General features: G+C 33.7%; 1 protein-coding gene and 1 long non-coding RNA gene across 4 annotated transcripts; one reads left to right on the top strand and one right to left on the bottom strand.

Annotated features, from left to right (window-relative positions):
* Positions 1 to 1029: 1029 nt before the first annotated feature.
* LOC114725764 (transcriptional regulator ATRX homolog) lies at positions 1030 to 17056 on the bottom strand. Of its 3 annotated transcripts, XM_028912328.1 has the most exons (9): positions 17052 to 17056; positions 6259 to 6637; positions 5568 to 5630; positions 4640 to 5395; positions 4140 to 4274; positions 3862 to 3942; positions 1953 to 2012; positions 1747 to 1833; positions 1030 to 1656 (listed from the first exon to the last, which is right to left on the bottom strand). In XM_028912328.1, the coding sequence occupies exons 2-9, from the start codon at positions 6625 to 6627 to the stop codon at positions 1369 to 1371; spliced, it is 1839 nt and encodes a 612-aa protein (XP_028768161.1). In that variant the 5' UTR covers positions 6628 to 6637; positions 17052 to 17056; the 3' UTR covers positions 1030 to 1368. The 3 variants fall into 3 exon arrangements, with proteins under 3 accessions (XP_028768161.1, XP_028768160.1, XP_028768162.1); XM_028912327.1 differs by lacking the exon at positions 17052 to 17056 and having other exon boundaries at positions 6259 to 6672; XM_028912329.1 differs by lacking the exons at positions 5568 to 5630; positions 17052 to 17056 and having other exon boundaries at positions 6259 to 6675.
* Positions 10198 to 11146, top strand: LOC114725766 (uncharacterized). The gene is made up of 2 exons (XR_003738443.1): positions 10198 to 10276; positions 10748 to 11146. It is a non-coding gene; the product is annotated as an uncharacterized LOC114725766 (long non-coding RNA).
* Positions 17057 to 20241: the final 3185 nt, after the last annotated feature.

Here is a 20241-nt window from a genome sequence, read left to right as displayed (position 1 = left end):
TCCATGAATCTTTGTATTTCACTGTTTCCCGTTTGGCCAAACTTGACAATGCTGGGGGAGAGTGAGCGGGGTAAATGATATTTCACCCGCGGTTGTAAATCTATTTTTACCTTCTACTATTTCTTTGTTTGCGTGGTCTTGTGATTGAGTTAGGAGGGAAAGTCTAGCGGTTCTAACTTCTATGGAACCAGGAAAGAGGGTTAGTTTTCTAATACAAAATCATTATCTTAAAGCTTCGGGAACGGCACTGGCACATGCAGTTACCAAGACCGGAATCCATGATATCGTCCAATTCAGATCCCTCCCTCCCCCCCCCCCTCCCCAAAGCAAACAACTTTCTTCAACTTTAAACTAAAAGGGCCTCACTGTAGAATTTATTCACTATTTGAAATCTCCTTTTCAAGGAGGCATACTCAAACATTTCTTAAACCACGAACATCTTACATTAAAGATGGTCTTGTCTTTTATAGATTAAAACAACAAGGTAGAAGAATTGAACATATCAATATAATATGGTGAACACTGTAGATTATATTAGTTCGTATTAGCGTTACGAGCATCTGACTGACCGAGAGGGGAACAAGAGAGAGAGAAAGAGGAGCATGGGAAGCACGAAATTGGTTGACAGAGGAGACAAGAAGAATAAGGTCGAAATATTTCTAATTTTTTATATAAATAAATTGGTTGCATGTGGTTAGATTGGCGGGACAAAAGCACAGATACTAAAGACCGTCGGTGACCTCCACCTCACTGAGTTGAGCTGGTGATCTGATCAATCTTTTGGGCCATGATTTATTATGGCACTCCACATTATACTAGTGGGGAAGTTTACATTAATTTCTCAGAGCATCACACTTATTGCATTTTCATCGCAACAAAAATAATCTATAAATATAAAATTATTTAGCAAATTAATATAAGAAACATTACATTATTTTCAAAAATGAAACAAGGTTGACGGGGACGATGGCATTTTAGACGATGTCGATGTGTAGGCTCAATTCTAGAAACATTGTTAAGAGTTATTCAGAGCCTATAATCCATCTCGTATCTACCGAATTAAATTAGAATAAAAAATTCTATAAGAACTAGTAAAATTTAACAACCTTGTTGGCAACAAAATTTAACAACCAAATCTAGAGGGATGTGTTAACCTTGGTCTAACTCCGTAACGTTTGAGACATATCAAATAGCTTCCCTATATCATGAACTAAATCATATCTGCCCATGTGACTGTACGAGGCAACTCCTATGTGAGGTTAGAACTATAGACAAGACCAACAACGACTAACTCGTACACATTCAAACCGGAACTGAACTGTACACAAAGTATTCTATTTCAACAACTAAACAGCCTACAACAGCTTCCTAATCAGCATGCTTCGCAGGTTCTCTACTCTCATCTTTCCTGGATTTCCCAAACGACTTCTGGTTTTCCAAAACAGGCATATATGCTTCACTTGTTTTCTTAAAGACGTCACTGGCTGACTTGTCAGATTCACGGGGACTCACCAACTTCTTCTCGACATTTTCAAATTTGGCAGTGGCCCATGGTGCGGTGCCTACACTTCTGGTAGAATCCGATCCATCTATAGTCAGCAGAGATACCGCGTCTCGGGAGGCATACCAGGAATTGCCACAATCAATACATTCCAGCTGAAACAGCAGATCCCTAATCAAATCACGGCCATAAAAAGTGGAGATAATGGGTTTGGTGGTCACGTATATAGCAAAAAATGTGCAAACCTGATAACGGTCGCCATGCCCTGCATGGATAATATCCCTCACTCCCACCTTACATTCCATGCATCTTGAGCAGCGGGCATCAGTCATCTGTGTCAAGTGTTAGAAAAGCTGATGCTCAGCAGCTTTCTTCACAGTATTTGAAAGATAAAATAATAGTAACAGCGTTTATTTTTGGGAGAGGGGGTGAAGAAGGGGGATAGAGCGACCTGCATGTGCCGTGATTCATCTGGCTCCTTCTTGGCTATTTCATCAGCAGTCAAACCCTCCTAAAAATCATAACCAAAAGTAATCATACAATCAACAGTTGAAAAATGCCATGAAAGTCTAGCTAAAGTCATTTGGCGAATGAGGTTTTAGGAAATGGATTAGACGGAGCAAGTTCCATAAATGCATGATATCAAATATCCTAATCAAATAAGACGCGAAACAATTTTTCAGACCACCCAATTTTGTAACGAAAAAATTCAGAAAAAGAAATATCTAACTGTCATGTTTAACTCAATCTAATAATTGGTTTCTCTATAATCAAATTTTCATTACAAGAGATTTGTAATTTACAATAGTTATCATAACATGCAAATGGGTTGGAGAAGCCCATGAAGCAAAAACATCTTTTCTCCTAGATCTGTTATGAATCAGAGCCCAAAATAGGGGAATAAACAGGCATCCATTTGCTCACGGACATAGGAAGAATTCTGATAAGTAGATTTAGACACTTCAATAGAAACATTTTATAATACGTATATTTCTTTAATATTTCATACTTTCCTGCCCATACTTATTCGCAGCACCAAAAGAGAAGAAAGGAACTTCATGCAACTTGGCCTAACAGTAACATCTATAACTTAGGAAACAAGCCAGTGAAAAGGGGGTTTTGGATTCCAGAAGATAGCCAAACACACCCCGGAGCCATTTTTGGAGCTTTTATGTGGGAAGATGTCCCGGAGAAGGCTAAGTGAGAAGACAAAAGAATGAGAAAATGACAGAGACACGCCTTATATGCCAATCAATCCACGGTTTTTCATTTTCTTTTACCTTTAATTTGATGTTTTGGAATTCTAGTATTGTTCATTTTTTGTTTCTTTTATCTGTGTCGTTAAATCTCCAACCTAGGAAGAGGGATGCAGCCACAAGGATGACTGATTGAATTCTAATTTTGTGACAATTGAATAGGATTAATATTTATATATATGAACAAGACTCCAATTTACATTCATCTTTAAGGAGTACGTCGCTAGCTGTTTATCGTCGAACATCATATAGTTATCCATGGGATAGGATGTACGCAGGGTACTGAGAAGTGCAGCATAGATCGAGTACTAAAGAAGCTATACATAAAAAACCTAATATCGACATAAATCCAAGATGCTTGCGATTCAAGCCAAAGCTCAATCTAGTTAACTTGTTAACTAATCATGAGATAATTATGGTTAAATAAGTAAAACCTATCAGGTTCATAGATTAATAATGTATAAATGTAATGACTGTCATATAAGCGTCGAAGTCCAACCTCAGAAATATAAGTCTCCGTGATTAGGTGAACCCAAATTTACTACCATTGTCCGCGTGGGTTAAATCACTGTTTCATTTATGTTATTAATAATTAATTTGATTGAATTTATTATTCATCCATCTCTTTTTCCTACTAATTCTATTGGTTGAAATTACTTATAATAGTAGTTATGACCCCTTTGCATGATTGACTCTAGCAATACTCCAGATATTTATTACTGCAATCGATCCAAGACACTTGCATGATTGCACCAATCAAGTTCTAACATCTCATTCTAGAATCTAATTGACATACCAACAGCTAGCCCATCATTCCATTCTCTGCGTTTTTTAAGCTGATATATGAAAACTCTACCAGGGAAAATTCAAACTTAATAATTTTTAGTGCAAAACAAAATATTAAGCCTTAAATAGTGCCTGATGATATCAATATTATCAAAATCACAGACGAGGGTCAAACCAATAGTATTAACTGATAAAAGGAAACAACCAGAAGCTGCTTGGTTAAATCTCCCAATTATTAGAACAAAATCCTTGGGAAAAGAAAAAATATTAACAAACAGCTTCAAAGTCCTACGGTAAGATGGTTGGAAATTACCATACCTTCAGTTCATTAGGAGACATACTCAGTATTTTTGAAGGTTCCAACTCTCCGTTCAACAGTCGGCGAGCTAATCTATGGTTCTGCCAAAAAAAAAAAAAGAAGGAAGGTAAATGGAGATGCAAGTAAATCATCACTATAATTTCAGGGAAACGTATCTACAGATGTCCACATCAGTTTCTCTAGTCATAATGTTCACAAGAGCATTGCAGCAGCAGATGTGGTGATATGAACAAACATGCAGATTCAGATAATCATAAACACGAAGGCACCTTCAGACCTTGAGATTATAATTCAATTGCCGTAATTTTTGGTTATACTTCTGATAATCCAAGGCAAGAGCATCATGTGAAGCTTTTTCCAATGCAACTATGGCTGGAACGGCAGCATCTGGCCAAACAAAAGACTTCGAACTCTGCACAGTGCAGCAAAAAGGAACAATTAATCCAAATAACCCCATGGAGATATCGAGAAATATTCCTTCCAGCCTTCATATAAGATGTTTTTGCATTTTTATTGCTGATGAAGAAAAGTTGTTAGATTGCTTTATTGTTCAATAACACCAATGTTCAAATTATACCCTTATTAATTAAAGGGAGACCTCAAAATGCCTTCTCAAGCTGCAAGAACTCATTTGAAATTTTTGACTAGGCATCTTATAATTTGGACCATCTTTTACTTTTGGAAGGAACCTACAAGGAACCGGAGGGACAAGGAAAATATGATAATGGTGAAAATCCCCACAGAGGAGTTCCCAATGACATAAAATTCACTAAATACCTTCTGATCCTTGTCTTGACAATCATTTGTCACTGCAGAACTGCCATTACTGCTACCATGGTTGATTGCATCAGAATTCTCCTTTGCTTTGTCTTCCTTCTGCGTACTTCCATCTGAGTTACACATATGCTGAATGCTCTGAAGCAGCCTTTCCAACCATTTATCACGATGGGAATCTCCTGTTAGTACCTTAAAATTTGCTAGTATTTGATAATACTCTGAAGTATTATTTACACAACTTCCTGGTGTTTCCGGTTTAAGTTGTTGTTCGCTCTTTGGTGTTGTCTCCTCATCTCTTGAAACATCCAAAGGTGAAATGTTCCTTCTCCTAAAACTCCTTTTACTTTTCAGTTGATCTTCCTGCTCAGCAGGGGCTTCTTCAAGCTCAAGGTCGGGTAGATCACCAATACGTTTTAGAGTTTTTTGAACAAGCAAGTCAATTTCTTGCTGTTTACTATCCTCATAGTCCTTATCGGTAAGCTTCCACAGTTTCCTCTCTACCGTATCATACACCTTTTGCACAATAAACCCAGGATGTTGTTTACGATTTGGAAGCTGTTTGTGTAAGGGAACAAAATGAACCACACACTTGTGCATAACAGATTCCGCAGGAACCTCATCACGGTGGAAACTGTAAAACAGCTCCCTTGTATCACGTGATTGCCAGCTTCCACCACCTTTTCTTTCGGCTTCTTCAGGGCGATAAAACCACTGTCCTGTCACCATCATACTGCCACTTAAGGACTGTGTAATGTCCTGAAAGCAGATCAATCCATGCATCAAAAAAGGAAGAGAGAAAGAAGACAGCCCATTTTTGTAGTAGACAAGAAAGGAGACCAAACTACTCAAGATCATTATATGACACGAGATTTGGCACCCTACAGCACTTGTGACAGACAAAAACAGTTGACAAGAACCAGGACAATACCTTGATAATTGCTACATATGGCTTTTGGTTTTTATCCTCTGGCACAAGAAGTACAGGATCCTCCTATAGAGAAAGAAAATAAGTAGCAATGGTGTTCGTATTAAAACTAAAATGCAACAAATTTCACATATTATTATAAAATAAGATAATAGGATCCAATCTCCAGTAAGAACCAGCAACGACCATTTAAAGCAATCGAAAATAGCACAAAAAATGCCTAATATATCGTTATAATTCTCACTATGATTCAGATGCTATAAAGTAGACATAGCAATCATAAAATACAGTAGACATGTAGTATGGACCATGGAGAGAGGCACTGTTACAAATTAAGGTGCATCCATGGTTAAGGACCAAAATGACATGATACATTAATTGTCACTTGGTTGCAAATGGGAGAATCCTCTTCTTGACCCAAATTTTGCAACGAGGTTTCCACCGCCCCATCATTCCATTGTGGCTAAATTGGAAACTCATTCATTAAGTATTTTTACCCAAAATCATATGAGCTTAAAATTCTCATAAAAAAAAAGAGACGGGGGCGGCATCGTCAGTTTCATGAATCCCAAGAATCTAATAGAAACTAGTTGATTCCCAGCGATTGCTCTGAAGTTTATCCAAAGCGAAAAGCTCAACCAACAATTAATCAGGAAAGGCGAAAATAAAATCGATCGCCAATAGTAAAACATACAAGTGTATATTGGTTCCCGTCGAACTCGAAGGAATCGTAATGCTTCCTCCTCCCTCTTCCTTTTCCTGAAACCCTAATGGGATCGCCAATGGGCTTGGCGTCCTCCTGTGGCTGTTCCTCTTCTTCGTCAGCACTCATAGACCCTTCTTCTTCCTTGTCCTTTGGCTTTCTCTTCTTTTTCTTATCCGCTTCTTCCTCCTCCTCGTCTTCTTCCTCTGGAAGCTTCATCCTCTTCCTCTTACGCTGCTTCGACCGGTTCTCCTCCGAAACCGAAGATGGCTGTTGTTGCTGCCGTCGCTGCTGTGGACGAGTAGGTGACTCGTCCTCTTCATCACTGGTGGCGACCAGAGTGAACCGCCGATTCCCCATTTCGCAGGGTCTGGCTTTCCTCCTCTGCTATCAGTGCCTGTTTGCTAAGGCGCTTCAGCAAGCGAAAAGATTAGCTCAGCATCATAATTCGATGGTTAACGTAAGAATTAGTTAATTAATTTAAATAGATTAAAAAAATTAATTAAATTAATTATTTATAATAAATAGTATTATTTTTTTAAAATATATTTACTAATCAAGTATATTAGATAAAAGTACTGTTATTGCAAAAAATACTTTGAAAAAAAAGATAGACATAAAAAATAAAGTGAATTAAGATTTTATATTTATGGTCAAAATAAAAATTAAATAAGTTTTTATATTAAAAATTAGATGCTATAGTTTATAAATTTTGGAGTTGAGCTACTTTTTTTAAACATAATTACAAATGCATCTAAAACTTACTTATAACTGAAAAAAAAAAATTTAATTAAAAGATATTTTTATCGTTATACTTTTCTCTATATATTTCTTTTGCTTCCCAATTAATTTTTAATATTCTTTTAAATAAAAATAATTTTTAACGATTTTGATAATATTTTTAATTCTTAATATCATTTGTCATTTCATATTTATATACATTATGCAAAATATATCAACCAATTAATTATGTAATATTATTTGGTCTAAAAATTTTCACATTACTATGTTTTTTTAATTTAAATATGTTTTATTCATTAAATATAACTTTTTTTATTATTTAATAAAAGTTATTTATTTTAGTTATTCTACAAATTAAAATTACTTATTTAATTATAATTCAAATAAATTTTTTATTTTATAGATTAATTTTTATAAAAATCAATCTAAATACAAATCATATTTTAAAAGTCAGTTAAAAATAAATTATTTTTTTCTACCAATAATCCAGACGAAATCCATCGCCGGTTTCTCTACTTGCAACGCACCGTTTGGTGTGTAAAATGAAAACGGAAAAAGAACAATAAATGCCAGAAGAATAAAAGTCAAGGGAGCAAAAAGCTCAGAAGAAATGCTGCCACGCGTTATGAATAAATATCAAAATAAATATTTCTAAAGAATTGGTACTCAACATTTTGTATTTACTCTTTTCATTTCTAAATGTATCCTTCCTATGAACATTAAAAATGCCAAATATTTCCTTAAAAAATTTAATATTGTTTTCATTTTCTAAAGAAAGCATTACTTTTTAATCTGTCTCTTTAAATACTTCGGAAGGCTCAGACCAAAAATAAATAAATACTTTAAAAGGCCGGGTAAGTAGTTGATATAGAGTTTTTGTTTGTTCAAATTTTTATTTATTTATTCCTAATTAAATAAAAAATAAATATGAAAAAAAGGTTAGTCTCTTGTAACGTGAGGAGTTAAGGTATAGTATTAAATTTAAAGTTTAAAATATTTAATTTAGTAATCTTATATTTAGTTCTTCAATTTTAATTAATTATTTGTTTTATAATTTTTTTTCCATATTTGAGATGTTCCGCCAAAAACCTCTTTCACACGTGGTTTGATGATATTAAGTAGCAGTAACTTCTGAGTTTTGACTAATCAGTATGCACATATAGTTTTTGTTTGTTCGTTAGGAGTCTTTGAATTCGATAGCATTTGCCTTCCGTATGTATGACCAAAATTGACACAAATTGTCCTTAATTATCTTAAGTGGCTTGTATTGTTCTAGCTGCTGATTGCCTAAGATATAGCAATCAAACATGAGCCCAGGATTTGTAAATTCTCCTTGAATTAATTTCTTCTGGGAAGAAACCGAACATGGTTGTCGCGATCGAGATCTTCCTAGAAATTGGTCAATGGATTCGAAAGATCAAATAAAAGCTCACAACACTTTGCATGTAGTAAAGAAGTAACTGATACAAATATAATGCCCCGTTTGGTGGCATGGAACTGGAGGGGTGGGAAGTGGAAGTGGAATCGGAACCTAAAATTTAGGTGTTCGTTATGCCTGAAGCCACTTCCATAGAAGTGCCAATTCCATCAAATTTGGGAACTGGCAATTCCTTGCTCCTGTTGAGAACTCAGTTCAGTTCCATGGAATTGAAGAGCTCTGACCATGTTGCCCTTCCCCCTCCCATCAACCACCTACCTCTATCGCTCCAAGCTCCATCACCCCCATCCCTTATTCTTCTTCCTCCTCTGTCGCTCCCTTGCTCTTTCCTTGTCCACATCCGTTGCAAGCTCAAGTCTAGAGATCTAACGATGGAAGATCTGAGTTGATGGCAAGGCCAATGATGCTCACCAAGTAGATTCCACAAGGAGGAGGACGGTGAGAGGATTCTGGCACAGGCAATGACAAAGGACATCATGTGAACGATGGTGCAAGAAACAGCAAATGACGTCTTGCTCTTTGATCTGCGATTTTTGTGACAAAGACAGTGTCTTCTCTCTTCAATCTGGTGATTTACCAACTGCAAACTATTGATAGCGTCTTTTCTTCTTTGATCTACGATTTTTGCTGCCTCCATTCTCCCCTATTCAATTAATGTGATTTATGCGACATTCATTCTTCCTTTGTCAATGACTTTCACTGTAATTTCTATTACCTCCATTTTTTAATTTGATTTGTTTGTCTCTCTACGTTAATGGGCAGTTCTACATCCTGATATTTTGCTTAGTGATGTTATTATTGATGGGTGGTGGCTATCGATAACTTCAATGGTGGTCGTCGGTAGTTTTTGTGGAGATTGATGTGTGACCGTGTCTTTTTTAGGTGGAGGCTTGGATTTTTTTTGAGAAGGGTATATTGGCCTTTTCACATTTAAAATTGACATATTGATCAAAGATTATATTATACTTCTATGGTCATATCAAACACTTTTGAACCCACTTCCTATTCCACTTCCACTTCATCTCCCATTTTCGTTTCTATTTCTATCAGAAACTCTTTCATTGTAACAAGCAGGGTATAAATATGCTGATACAAACCTCCAAACATCCCAAAACTTTAGGTGAAGTGCAACCTTTTGAAACGTTTTGAAATGCATCACCTAAAGTCAAGTCATTACAGATGAAGTGTAAAGAAAAAGAAGGGACTAATTGAAAATAGGTGCGATAACATAAGTTGGGCTTGTGAGCTCAATTTGCCAAAAAGTGATAGATTGAGTTGGCAAAATGAAAGCTCATTTTGATGTGAGTTTTTTTAACTTACACCTATCAAACCCAACCCGTTAAGGGCTAGCTTTTTCCCCACAATTTTATATTTTGATTTTCAATATAAAAAAAAAGAATTTATTAGTTTCACTCAATTTAAATATAACCTTGTTTTTTTTGTTTGTTAGGAACTTGATTGATTCTAGTTTTGATTTCTCATGTTTCATTGGTTTATCATTTTTCATATTAATGAAATAATTATGAAAAATAAACTATATGTTTACATTTACAAGTTTTAGAGGTTATTAATTTAATTATTTCATTTTATGAATGTACTTTTGGATGTCATCAAATGGAAACCATCTATCATGAAGTTTTCTGGTTTGTTGACATATCCATTAGGCCTTTTGAATTTGAAAATGACCTCTTGGTTGGTGGACACATTATTTGAGTTATATGGGGGAAAATGATTTTGATTCACTCAAATGATCTGGTGACAAAGGAACTCAGCTACTCATCAAGGAAGTCTACCTACATACTCCTCAAGCTTCCATTCAGAAATTTAAAGGTTAATACTACATTCTATCCTAAATATAAAATTTAGTTTTTAATACAAAGCTGAATCTTATATTTAGGATCGACATTTCCTAATTAGACTGTGTTCGTCCTAGGAATTCTAGTGCGTCTACTCTCTTGCAGTCTTCAATCAATTCATATGAATGAAATCTCCTCTTTTCTTGTGGAAAATCATGAACAAGAAGTTAGTGAGCTGTTGGATCCCAATTGACACAGCATGAATTCCATATCCTGTTGAATGTTAAATGGAGAAAATCCATTATGAAGACTGACTGATTTTATTTGCATGTTTTAAGAAGATAGTACATACTATGATGGATTCTTAAATTAATACAAATTGGATCAGGTTATAGTATTCCTAAAAAGTAACCTTTAAAATAGTGATGTTGATCATTGACATTTTAACAAATTTGTACTTCTGAGTGAAAACTTACAGATATTAATCATTTTAATTTTATTGTAGGTTGTAGACTGAAAGGGAAGTGGGGAAACATTAGAGGCATGCCGAGCGCATGAACAATGTTGGAGGACGATATGTCATTAAATGGCTGGAAACTTGGCAACAAAATATCCTTTGGATTATACAGTAGAAGGACTACTAGCTAGCCAAGAAAAGAATCTCGATCCCTCCTTCTAGAACATGGACACGTGGAAGGATCTTCACAATTCCTCCAGGCCCCACCACCACCCTTTCATCTGGAGATGTTGGCACATAGTTCAAGCTTGATGCAAACCCATTGGAAGACATGACCCCAATTTATATGGAAATTGTGCGAGTTGATTTGACTGAATTCCACAATGGGTAGTTGCACACGCAACATTCCTCATGTTTAGCGATAAATTTTAACTTAAGTTTTTTCAACCTTTGTTTCAGCACGTCCCATTCTTCTCTGCCTCATATTCACCTGCTTCCCTAAAGTGTGAGGCCGTAGGCCGAACTATGGGTAGGACGATAAAGGAAAGAGTAGCAGAATTTGCTGCAGGTCAGGCAAAAATCCATAGGAATAATGGCAAAATTCTGACAATGAACCTCACCAGGTGTCAGAAATATTACATATAAACAAAAAATGCATATCGTGTCGGACCCAGGTTATTCCTCTTGAGCTCCACAAATTGATCTATTAGCTTACGGATTATTGGGCTTGGATCTACTCTTGATGGGTCGGATTATTTGACTGGATATTAAGAGAATATTTTAATCAAATATCTAAGCAATATTATGATATTTTGACTCAGTCAAAATTTTTAAATCAAATCCAATTGGTTACGATATAAGTTAAAATTAATTTATATTGTTAGGAATATATATTTAGAACTAATTAAGGTTGATTATGGATTTAAATTCAAATTCATAATATTAGTAGTTAAAAGATATTTGAATATTCAAATTCAAATTCAAACTGATGGATTTAATGGATATTTTACCTTCCTAAAATACCCTTAGCCAAAGCTATAAATAGAAGCCTCCATCTATTAGTTCAACTCATCCTAGTAGTTAAGTTTTCATACTCTTTCCTCTCTCTCTCTCTCTAATATTCTCTCTTGTGTGGTGCTCTACTGTATCACTCAAGTTTAAGATCTAATAGTCTAAACTCTACGTAAGCCAGTAGATTAACTCGTGGATCCAAACATGGATTCGACCCAGTACATGTTTCTAGTTTATATTTAATATTTCTGACATTGGTATCAGAGCCAATTTATTTCTGAAATGTAAAAGAATGAAGATGGACTTTATCGCATCGGCGGAAGATTATTTATTCTTAAAGTGAACAAAAAAACTAAAAAGAATGTTATCAAGAAAGTGAAGGAAAGAACAAGAATATGAAGTCTTTAGTATCATGTTTGTTATTGTTTTCTTTTGCCTTGCAACCTTACTAAGTTCATTAAGACTTGGGGAGCAATCTATCAGTATGCCACCTCAGCCGTTTCTTACTTTGTCTTCATTCCTCTCCAGTAGTATAGTACAATTACTATTTCTAGTACAGGTTAATGTATAGCACCCCTTTTTTTAGTACATCATGCTTGGAACCTGAATTATCTTAGACCTACTTCGTTTTGGACCCTTTTTTATACATCTCCACCTCATGAGATATTGGACTGATTTTACTTTAAATTTTGAGCTTCTGAAGATTAAGAGAGCCCAACTCAACTAAGTCTAAAAAGATAATAAAAAGACTTAAGGTGCAATTTTATCCATAATCTTTTAGTAGAGCAATTTTACCCCTAATCTTATTTTTTAAGTGCAATTTTACCCGTCATCTTTTTACCGGTGCAATTTTGACCTTGATTTTTTTTTTGGGTGCAATTTTGATCGTGATGGGCAAAATTTTACGTAAAGATTAGAAGCAAAATTACACCAAAAAAAGATGAGGGGTAAAATTGTACCTGAAAAATAAGGTCATGGTCAAAAGTGCACTTAACCCTTATAAAAATAGATAGTTAGTTCCTAATCTCTACTAGGAGGTACTTATATTTAGTGTCTAACAATACTTTAAACAGGATTATCTTTAATAAAAAAATTCTAAATATTTTTGCAACAAAAAAATCTTAAATTTTGGAGATTATTGCGAGAATGGTCTTTCTATTGGCCTTTGAGATAAATTTGACCTTTTTTCTGAGAGCGTCGAACGGTATGGAAGGACCAATGGGTGATTGTACAAGTCTTTTCATGTGTGTCTATTGAATTATTCAGGGATCTCTATGCATATGGCACCATTACTCAATCTGAGATTTTTCATATAAACATGCATAGAAGTATAGATTTTTCGTTCCCCCTAATGATTTACTAATCATGTTACAGGCAAGAGTTAACTAAATTATCTTCACAGCGATGGGAACAAGGTCAATTTTTCTAAGGGCAACTTAAGCCAAATCCCCTTCTTTCCCCGCAATTATCAGATAGCTATTGTATTTCACTGTATTTCCTGCCCCATTTAAATTTGTCCCACTTATACTATGGGAACTGGCTTTTGCTGCACCATTATCTCCAGATGCTTATGATCCGACGTGCCCGACCACTGAGCCCTTGGAACCAATTCAACACGAGACACCAAACAAAGCTTCAAAAGCACATTATTTTCTTTCTTTGTTAGCGAAGTACCGGCATTGGATTTGAACTAATGGAACTGGACCATGGCTTATAATTTATCGGTATCAAGTTAACTAAAGACAAACTCTCTGAAACACAAAAGAATACAAGGATGACTATGTTACAGCCACAGGAATGAAGATGAAACAAAAATAAAGGAAATGCCTTTGAGAATCTATGGGATTTTCTTGTAATTACTTTAAAAGATTATTATCAAGGTAATAATATAAACGTGAACTAATCTGGCCCGCAAAACAGTGGATATAACCACAAATAATGAGCTGCATGATATCCTTCAAAAGTAAAGGAAAGAAACAGTACATAGATCTAAGTTTTGACACATAAATATGGTGTTGGTTTGTGCATGTGAAGCAGAAAAATTGGGCATTGATAGGAAAAAGTTTTATTGAAGTATTAATAAATTGTCATGTTATTCGCTTGATTTGATTGTTTTCTTTTTGTTAAAAGCGGCTTTTAGATATTTTTATAGGCATGGCATTTTATAGGCAGAAACACGATTAGTCGTGTTGTGAGTAAATTGAGATTGGAAAAGTAGGAATCTGATGCCGTAGCATTGTTTTTCTTTTCTGTGTTGACAGCATGAGCAAAGTATATCCTGCAGAAGTAAATTGTTTTGCTTACTGCGTCCTTAGTTTTCCTTCCTCTGTCCCAACTACATCAATGTTACTCTCAATGTTAGGCATTTATTTTTGGAGTGAAGCATAAACTGTGTTTAAGATATACAAATAAAAAATAGCTTATTTGCAGGGCATGTTATTTCCAATATTTTTTTTATAATAGGACAATTATATTAAGCTAAGAAAGCGATCCAGATTGTACCAAAAACATTAGCAAAAGATACATAGTTGGGCTCATACACTTCAAAAAGTCCAATGTCAATAATCGTATTTCGTTGAGGTTGCTGATAGCCAGATTCTCTTTCTTATCCACTGACACGAGTCGTTCTCATTCTCTCAATTTTACATTCTGTCGCATAGACGGTTGGAAATTGTGCCCTAGGGGCCAATCATTATGTTTTGAACATTGTTAATTTATGAATTTATTAATTACGTTATCATATTATTTGCATGTTTACTGTGATGACTATCCTTGGATAACTCATGGTTTATCCTAAATGTCCCTGGTCGGTTATCTATGTGGGAGCAAAGATGAAATAAGACCAGTATGACTTTAAATATATATAGAGATATAAATTAAAGTCATAGGCACATGTAAGAGTACAAGGTGTTGGACCGACCGCTATGAGAGAGCTGCATGGGTTAAGTCATAAGCTTCTCTCATATACAAACCATGTCACTGTACCCTTTGACCTGAGATCATCATGGATTCATACATGAGAAACGCTTAGCTTTGACCTAGTCAAAAGTCACTTTTGACCGAGTGATCATAAAGACTATGTTCAGGCTTAGTGGTTTTTCATGCGAAGGAATGTGAATGGTTAAGATGGAATTTGTCCCTCACATTCGTAGAGAGACATTACTGGGCCCCTCGATGAGTGAGTCTGAGAAATGTATGGCCATACTATAATGGAAAGGTAGTTCCATTTCTATACTCAGACTACTCAGGGATCGAGAAAGTAACGGTCATGAATAGGAGGATGACGTTCTCCATGCCTCATCCATGACCAAAATGTCGTGTGACAAAAGGGACGTGATATGGTTGTATGAAAGGTTGCATCGTTCAATGATCCTCATATGTTTTGGGTAGTCGTGATGTCTTGCTAGAGACCACTTACGACTTGTGAGTCATTATGGTTAATGGCCCACTGCCAACTTCATATGGGCCTACAGGGTCGCACACAAAATAGCCCAACACGAGTTATGATGTCCAGATTCAATGAATAAATAGGGTGGACGTGTATATATATATTCGTATATATATATTATATAAATATAAGAGATATTAATTGTTAGATTTAATTTATAAGGATAAATTAGATCTATGTAAATTAATTCTGTCATATCTTTATTTTTAAATTAGATAAATAGGTGAATTAAATTTGTGAAACGGATTTAATATAAACCGTATTTATTTAATTGTTCTCTTATCTAATTATGCAATATTTAATATTGTATTAATTTCGGAATTAATTTAGGATTAATTTTGAAATTAAAATATCATTCATAATACCTATAGCATCCTATATATTCGATATTAGGGAGCTAGGGTTTTATGAGTGAGAGCGAAAGCACTAAGCAGATAAGGGACGGCCAAAAGTGAGGAGAGAGGACGGATTTTGAAAACCCTAGACGGACATAGACGCTAGCACGTCGTTCGAGGTTGAGGGCTACTCGTGTGGATACCGGTAGAGGAAGCCGACCGGAGTTGTCGACTTCGAATGACAAAGGAGGCAAGCAAAAGCATCCTGAACGGCCGAATCATTGAGTCACTAGGAAATCGAACACCGAAGGTAATGCTTCGTACTACCTGACTTAAACGCGATCGGTAGATCCGGGCAAGGGATTGAAAGTTTTAAAATTTTAAGTTTTTCCGCTGCGCGTCGTCTTTCAATTCCCTGCATAGATGCCCCAATTCCTCTCTCACAAGCAGAGATTGCTTTCATTTTGAACTTATTTGTAAATGTTTCAACAGCCAAAATATGCCCCATCATGTCCCAAGTATGTTTTCTCCTCGTGTTATCGTCCCTTACTGAAATGTTTGCAAGTTCCTCCATGTGTATATCAAAACTATTCCCAAATGTGAAAACATTACTTGATAGGTTTGGCTTCCAATGAGCTTACAAGAGGTTATTGTACAACCTCATATCACAGTGTGGCATGGAAAACAATGTTGGTTCCAGGGCTTGTCTCCTTCCTTCTTTGTTGAGGTGTAAGACCCAACAATCAAGAGATTCTGAAACTTCAAGTTCAATGTTCAAAAGGATGGGATCAAATACTTCTATTTCACCAGTCCAAATGAAATCCTTTATTAATATTTGAAGACCAAAGCTGCAGCTGTGAACATTTGTTTTTTGAAATACTACTAATACCATAAATTACCATTTGTATCTTTGATTTTGATCCCAGAACTCTCCGTACGAGTTCAGAAGTTGGTGAACTTTGTACCTGATTCCAAAAATAATGATAAAACTGAGACTTTTTAAGTTTATTTATACTCTTTTTTTTTTTTCATTTCAAGCCTCAATGTTTTCACACTAGCATGATAAACTTGTTCATCTGTGGAATACCATAGTGTACTGTTTATCCTTGATGTTGTCATTTATTTTTTATTTAATTTATTTGAGTTGCCTCTACCCTGAAGAAGAATTAACAAAGCGCAAGTGATGGAACACACACACATATCATATATATTATAAGAAACAAACAATTATCGAACAATACAGCGTCAATATGTCAAATAAATTAGACATTCACCCCTCCCCCTGAAAAAAGAAAAAATTCACCCATGCACATGAATAATCGCTTTAATTTCACAAGCTGTGTGAAGTTATGACAATTCTTGTGATTAAAAGGTCTAAAAATAAGTATTTTAGTTTTTTCTAAAAACATCTTCATAGTTTTTAGAAAAAATTAGTTGCTTGCTTTTTCGTTAAAATTAAAATATAATTAGAAGTAGAATAAAAGCAACACACAAATATGTGAATAGATAAATAAATTACCTTACTTCAATCTGGAAAGATAAGTGAAATCGAAAACACAGTAAAACCAGGCTGCTCCAGATGACAATATCAAATATGGTATTCAGATTAAAATAATATGAAGCAAATACTATCTCTAGTCCTTAATATAAGAGCTAATTAATTAGTTTGATTATATTAAATAAATAAATTAAGTTAGTTATTTGTAATAACTAAGTATTGTCTTTCTTAAAATATTTTTGCTAATAAAGTATATTAGCTAAAACTACCATTGTTACAAAGACCACCTTTAAAAAAATAGATAAATATGATAGGCCAAATCAATTTATATTTTATATTTATGATCAAAATAAAAATCAAACGAGTTTTTTTGAGATAATACAATATTAAAAGATGGAAAGGATGAGAGGGAGGAAGAAATAAAGCCCATCAGTTGCGCACACAATGATTTGTAAATTAAGGGAGCCACTATATATGGAGATGGATAGAGATATTTTGGGAACACAAAATATTCATATATATATATATATATATATCCATTATAGATACATTCATTCATCATACTTTTTCCATTATCTCAATTAATTAGATAATATATATGAATTGAATTTAAATACATTTAAATCTTTATCATATATTTACTATATTGGATAATAGATTAAATTCTAATTTAATTGATAAATTTGATTTGAAAATTCAAACATATCTTGATGCCCGGATTATTCAGATAGTATAAATTAAATCTGTTATATTTCACTTATAGTATTTAATTAGATGAATAACATTACTAAATATCTTAGCACAAGGATCCAAAATCTAACAGCTAATTTACAAGAAATTAACAAGGGATTAAAGATGAAGAATTCGAAAATATATGGATGATCAAGCGAGGCAACATGGGTTAAATAGATTTTCAATAGATGTCAAGTGCTAATGTGCATCAATAAACAATGATAGGGACAAATCAAATTTTTTTGACCAGAAGAGACAAATCAAGTTTAGTCCCTACGCTTTCAAAACAATTAAATTATATATCTAATAAAGATGGGTACTAAGTTATAAAATGATTAAAATTACAAAGGTCGAATTGTAGTTTAAGAATTAAATTACAATTGAGTCAAAACTATAAGGTTTGAATTACATCAAAGTGTAAGGATTGAGTTACAAATGAGTTAAAAGCATAGGGACTAAAAGATTAATTTTTTCATATTTTTAAAATAACGTGTGAAGTAGTGAATATGAAAAAAAATAAATTAAAACTGATTTATACAAAAAATAAAAACCGTTAAACATAGATAAAATATTTTATGTAATACCAAAAATTATCAAAACTAAATTGAATAGTACTAAGTAGATGCCAACATTTGATCATATAAAGTCAAAATTTTGATGTATATAAGCAAAATCAAAATCCAATTCAAACCTGTTTGGTATAGCTTTAAAAATTACTTATAAGTACTTTTTACGTAAGTCAAAATAAATCTCTTCTCATATATTTATTTTGTATTTCATTAATTATGATTAAAAAGCTAATTATAAGTTATTCTAAACAGGCCATTCATCTGACACAAAAGTTAACATATTTGTAGTTAATATCAAATAATTGAAATTTGTTTGACGCTCAGATATATCTGTCATTTATCGGTTATGATTTCATAGATATTTCTCATATAATGTATGAAATACAAAGTGAAAAAATAAAATAAAATTTATTTTATAAAAATAATAATAAAAAAGAAACTTTTTTGCCAACAAAAAAAAATCATAAAACATAGATTATATATATATGATACAAAAAATCATATTAAATAAATCATTTTTTATTTTTCAAATTCAAGAGACATATTGAAATTAATGTTTTCCAAATTTTCTTACTTAAACCCTAAATTATATACAAAATATGTATCCAATTTCAAAATCGTATTTATATTCTTGTCGGTGGGCATAAGGAATAGACCATGCAAACAGGACATTTTTTTCACGAAGAGAATTTCATAAAAAATTTAAAATTACTAAATGCTAAGTAAGAAATTTTAACAAAAATTTGTTATTATTTCTCTGTTTTTTTTTTCTTTTGTGTTTTTCCTCATAATTTAAAAGCCTTTTCTTGAGGGAAAAAATGGGAAATAATAGCAGCACATCGCGCGCGTGAACAGCATGGGGGGATGGTATGTCGTGAAATAGTCGGAAACTTGGCCATAGAATGTCCTTCGGATTATGCGGTTGGAGGAGCACGAGCCCGCCTGGAAAGGAATCTCAGTCCCTCATTCTAGAACACGGACACGTGGAAGGATCTTCGCCGTTCCTCCAGGGCCCCACCACCACCCTCTTATCCTTCCTCGCCATCGCGTTCACCACACACTCGTTTACGCTTCCCTCTCTCTCCTAATTACTCATATTTAATTGACACGAGGCTTTGTATTATAATTAGTTGCTTAATTAATTACTGCTAATTCAAGGTGTATCGCCTGTGACAACGGATAAACGATAAAATGAATGGAATTTTCCTGTAAAGTCCTATTAATGAACCTCGTTCAAAGGGAATGGAATGGACAACTACATATATAATTCAACTTTGACCGTTAAATGATACAAAAGCAATGCAGCCGGAAAAAAAAAAGTTTCCGGTTTTCAACTCACAATTTATCATTGAAAATGTTAAGAAGATATTTTTATTAACAAAAATAGAATAATTAATAAATATGAAAAAAAAACGTTGGTCAAATTCTCTGTTCACATATGGTTATGTGTTCTTTTTTATTTTATGTGTATTTGTAATCAAGAACTATTAAATATTAATATTTCAAAAATAAAATACATAGTGATGTGTGATTGGAGTATTTGACATAATAGACATAAAAAATTTAATGGAAGCATTGTTCTATAAGTATTCCCATGATTAATAATTTATATATATATATAAAAGAAACTCATGTATTCCCTCTTATCTTATATACTTCTCTAGCCTTCTTTATAAGCTTCAAATTTAGGAAGTATATGGTTTATTTTATAAACTTAAATTTGAGCTTATCTTGACATTTAATGTATTTTTTAATTTTATCTTTAATTATTTATTCTCTCCCCTTTCACATAGTCTCTCTTATCACATTTTTCCCAAATATTCTCTTTCATTCTTTTTATCATTTATCATAAGGGCATTTTTGAAGACAAAAGTATATTTCTAACCTATTTATCATTTTTAACTAATTTTAATTATTTATTCATTATCTGTGAATAAATTATTTGAAGC

Source organism: Neltuma alba, unplaced genomic scaffold, assembly GCF_004799145.2.
Source record: "Neltuma alba isolate B1F8T4 unplaced genomic scaffold, ASM479914v2 tig00012275_pilon, whole genome shotgun sequence".
NCBI lineage: Eukaryota > Viridiplantae > Streptophyta > Magnoliopsida > Fabales > Fabaceae > Neltuma > Neltuma alba.
Note: the sequence above shows the minus strand (reverse complement) of the source record. Positions and strands in the feature narration are given on the sequence as shown.

Excerpts from the sequence above, each read along its gene's own strand:
- LOC114725764 (XM_028912328.1), bottom strand. The coding sequence starts at position 6,627 with ATGGGGAATCGGCGGTTCACTCTGGTCGCCACCAGTGATGAAGAGGAC. Across the intron at positions 4,275-4,639 it reads GTCAAGACAAGGATCAGAAG|AGTTCGAAGTCTTTTGTTTG; the intron begins GTATTTAGTGAA and ends TGCACTGTGCAG. Across the intron at positions 1,834-1,952 it reads ATGAATCACGGCACATGCAG|ATGACTGATGCCCGCTGCTC; the intron begins GTCGCTCTATCC and ends CACTTGACACAG.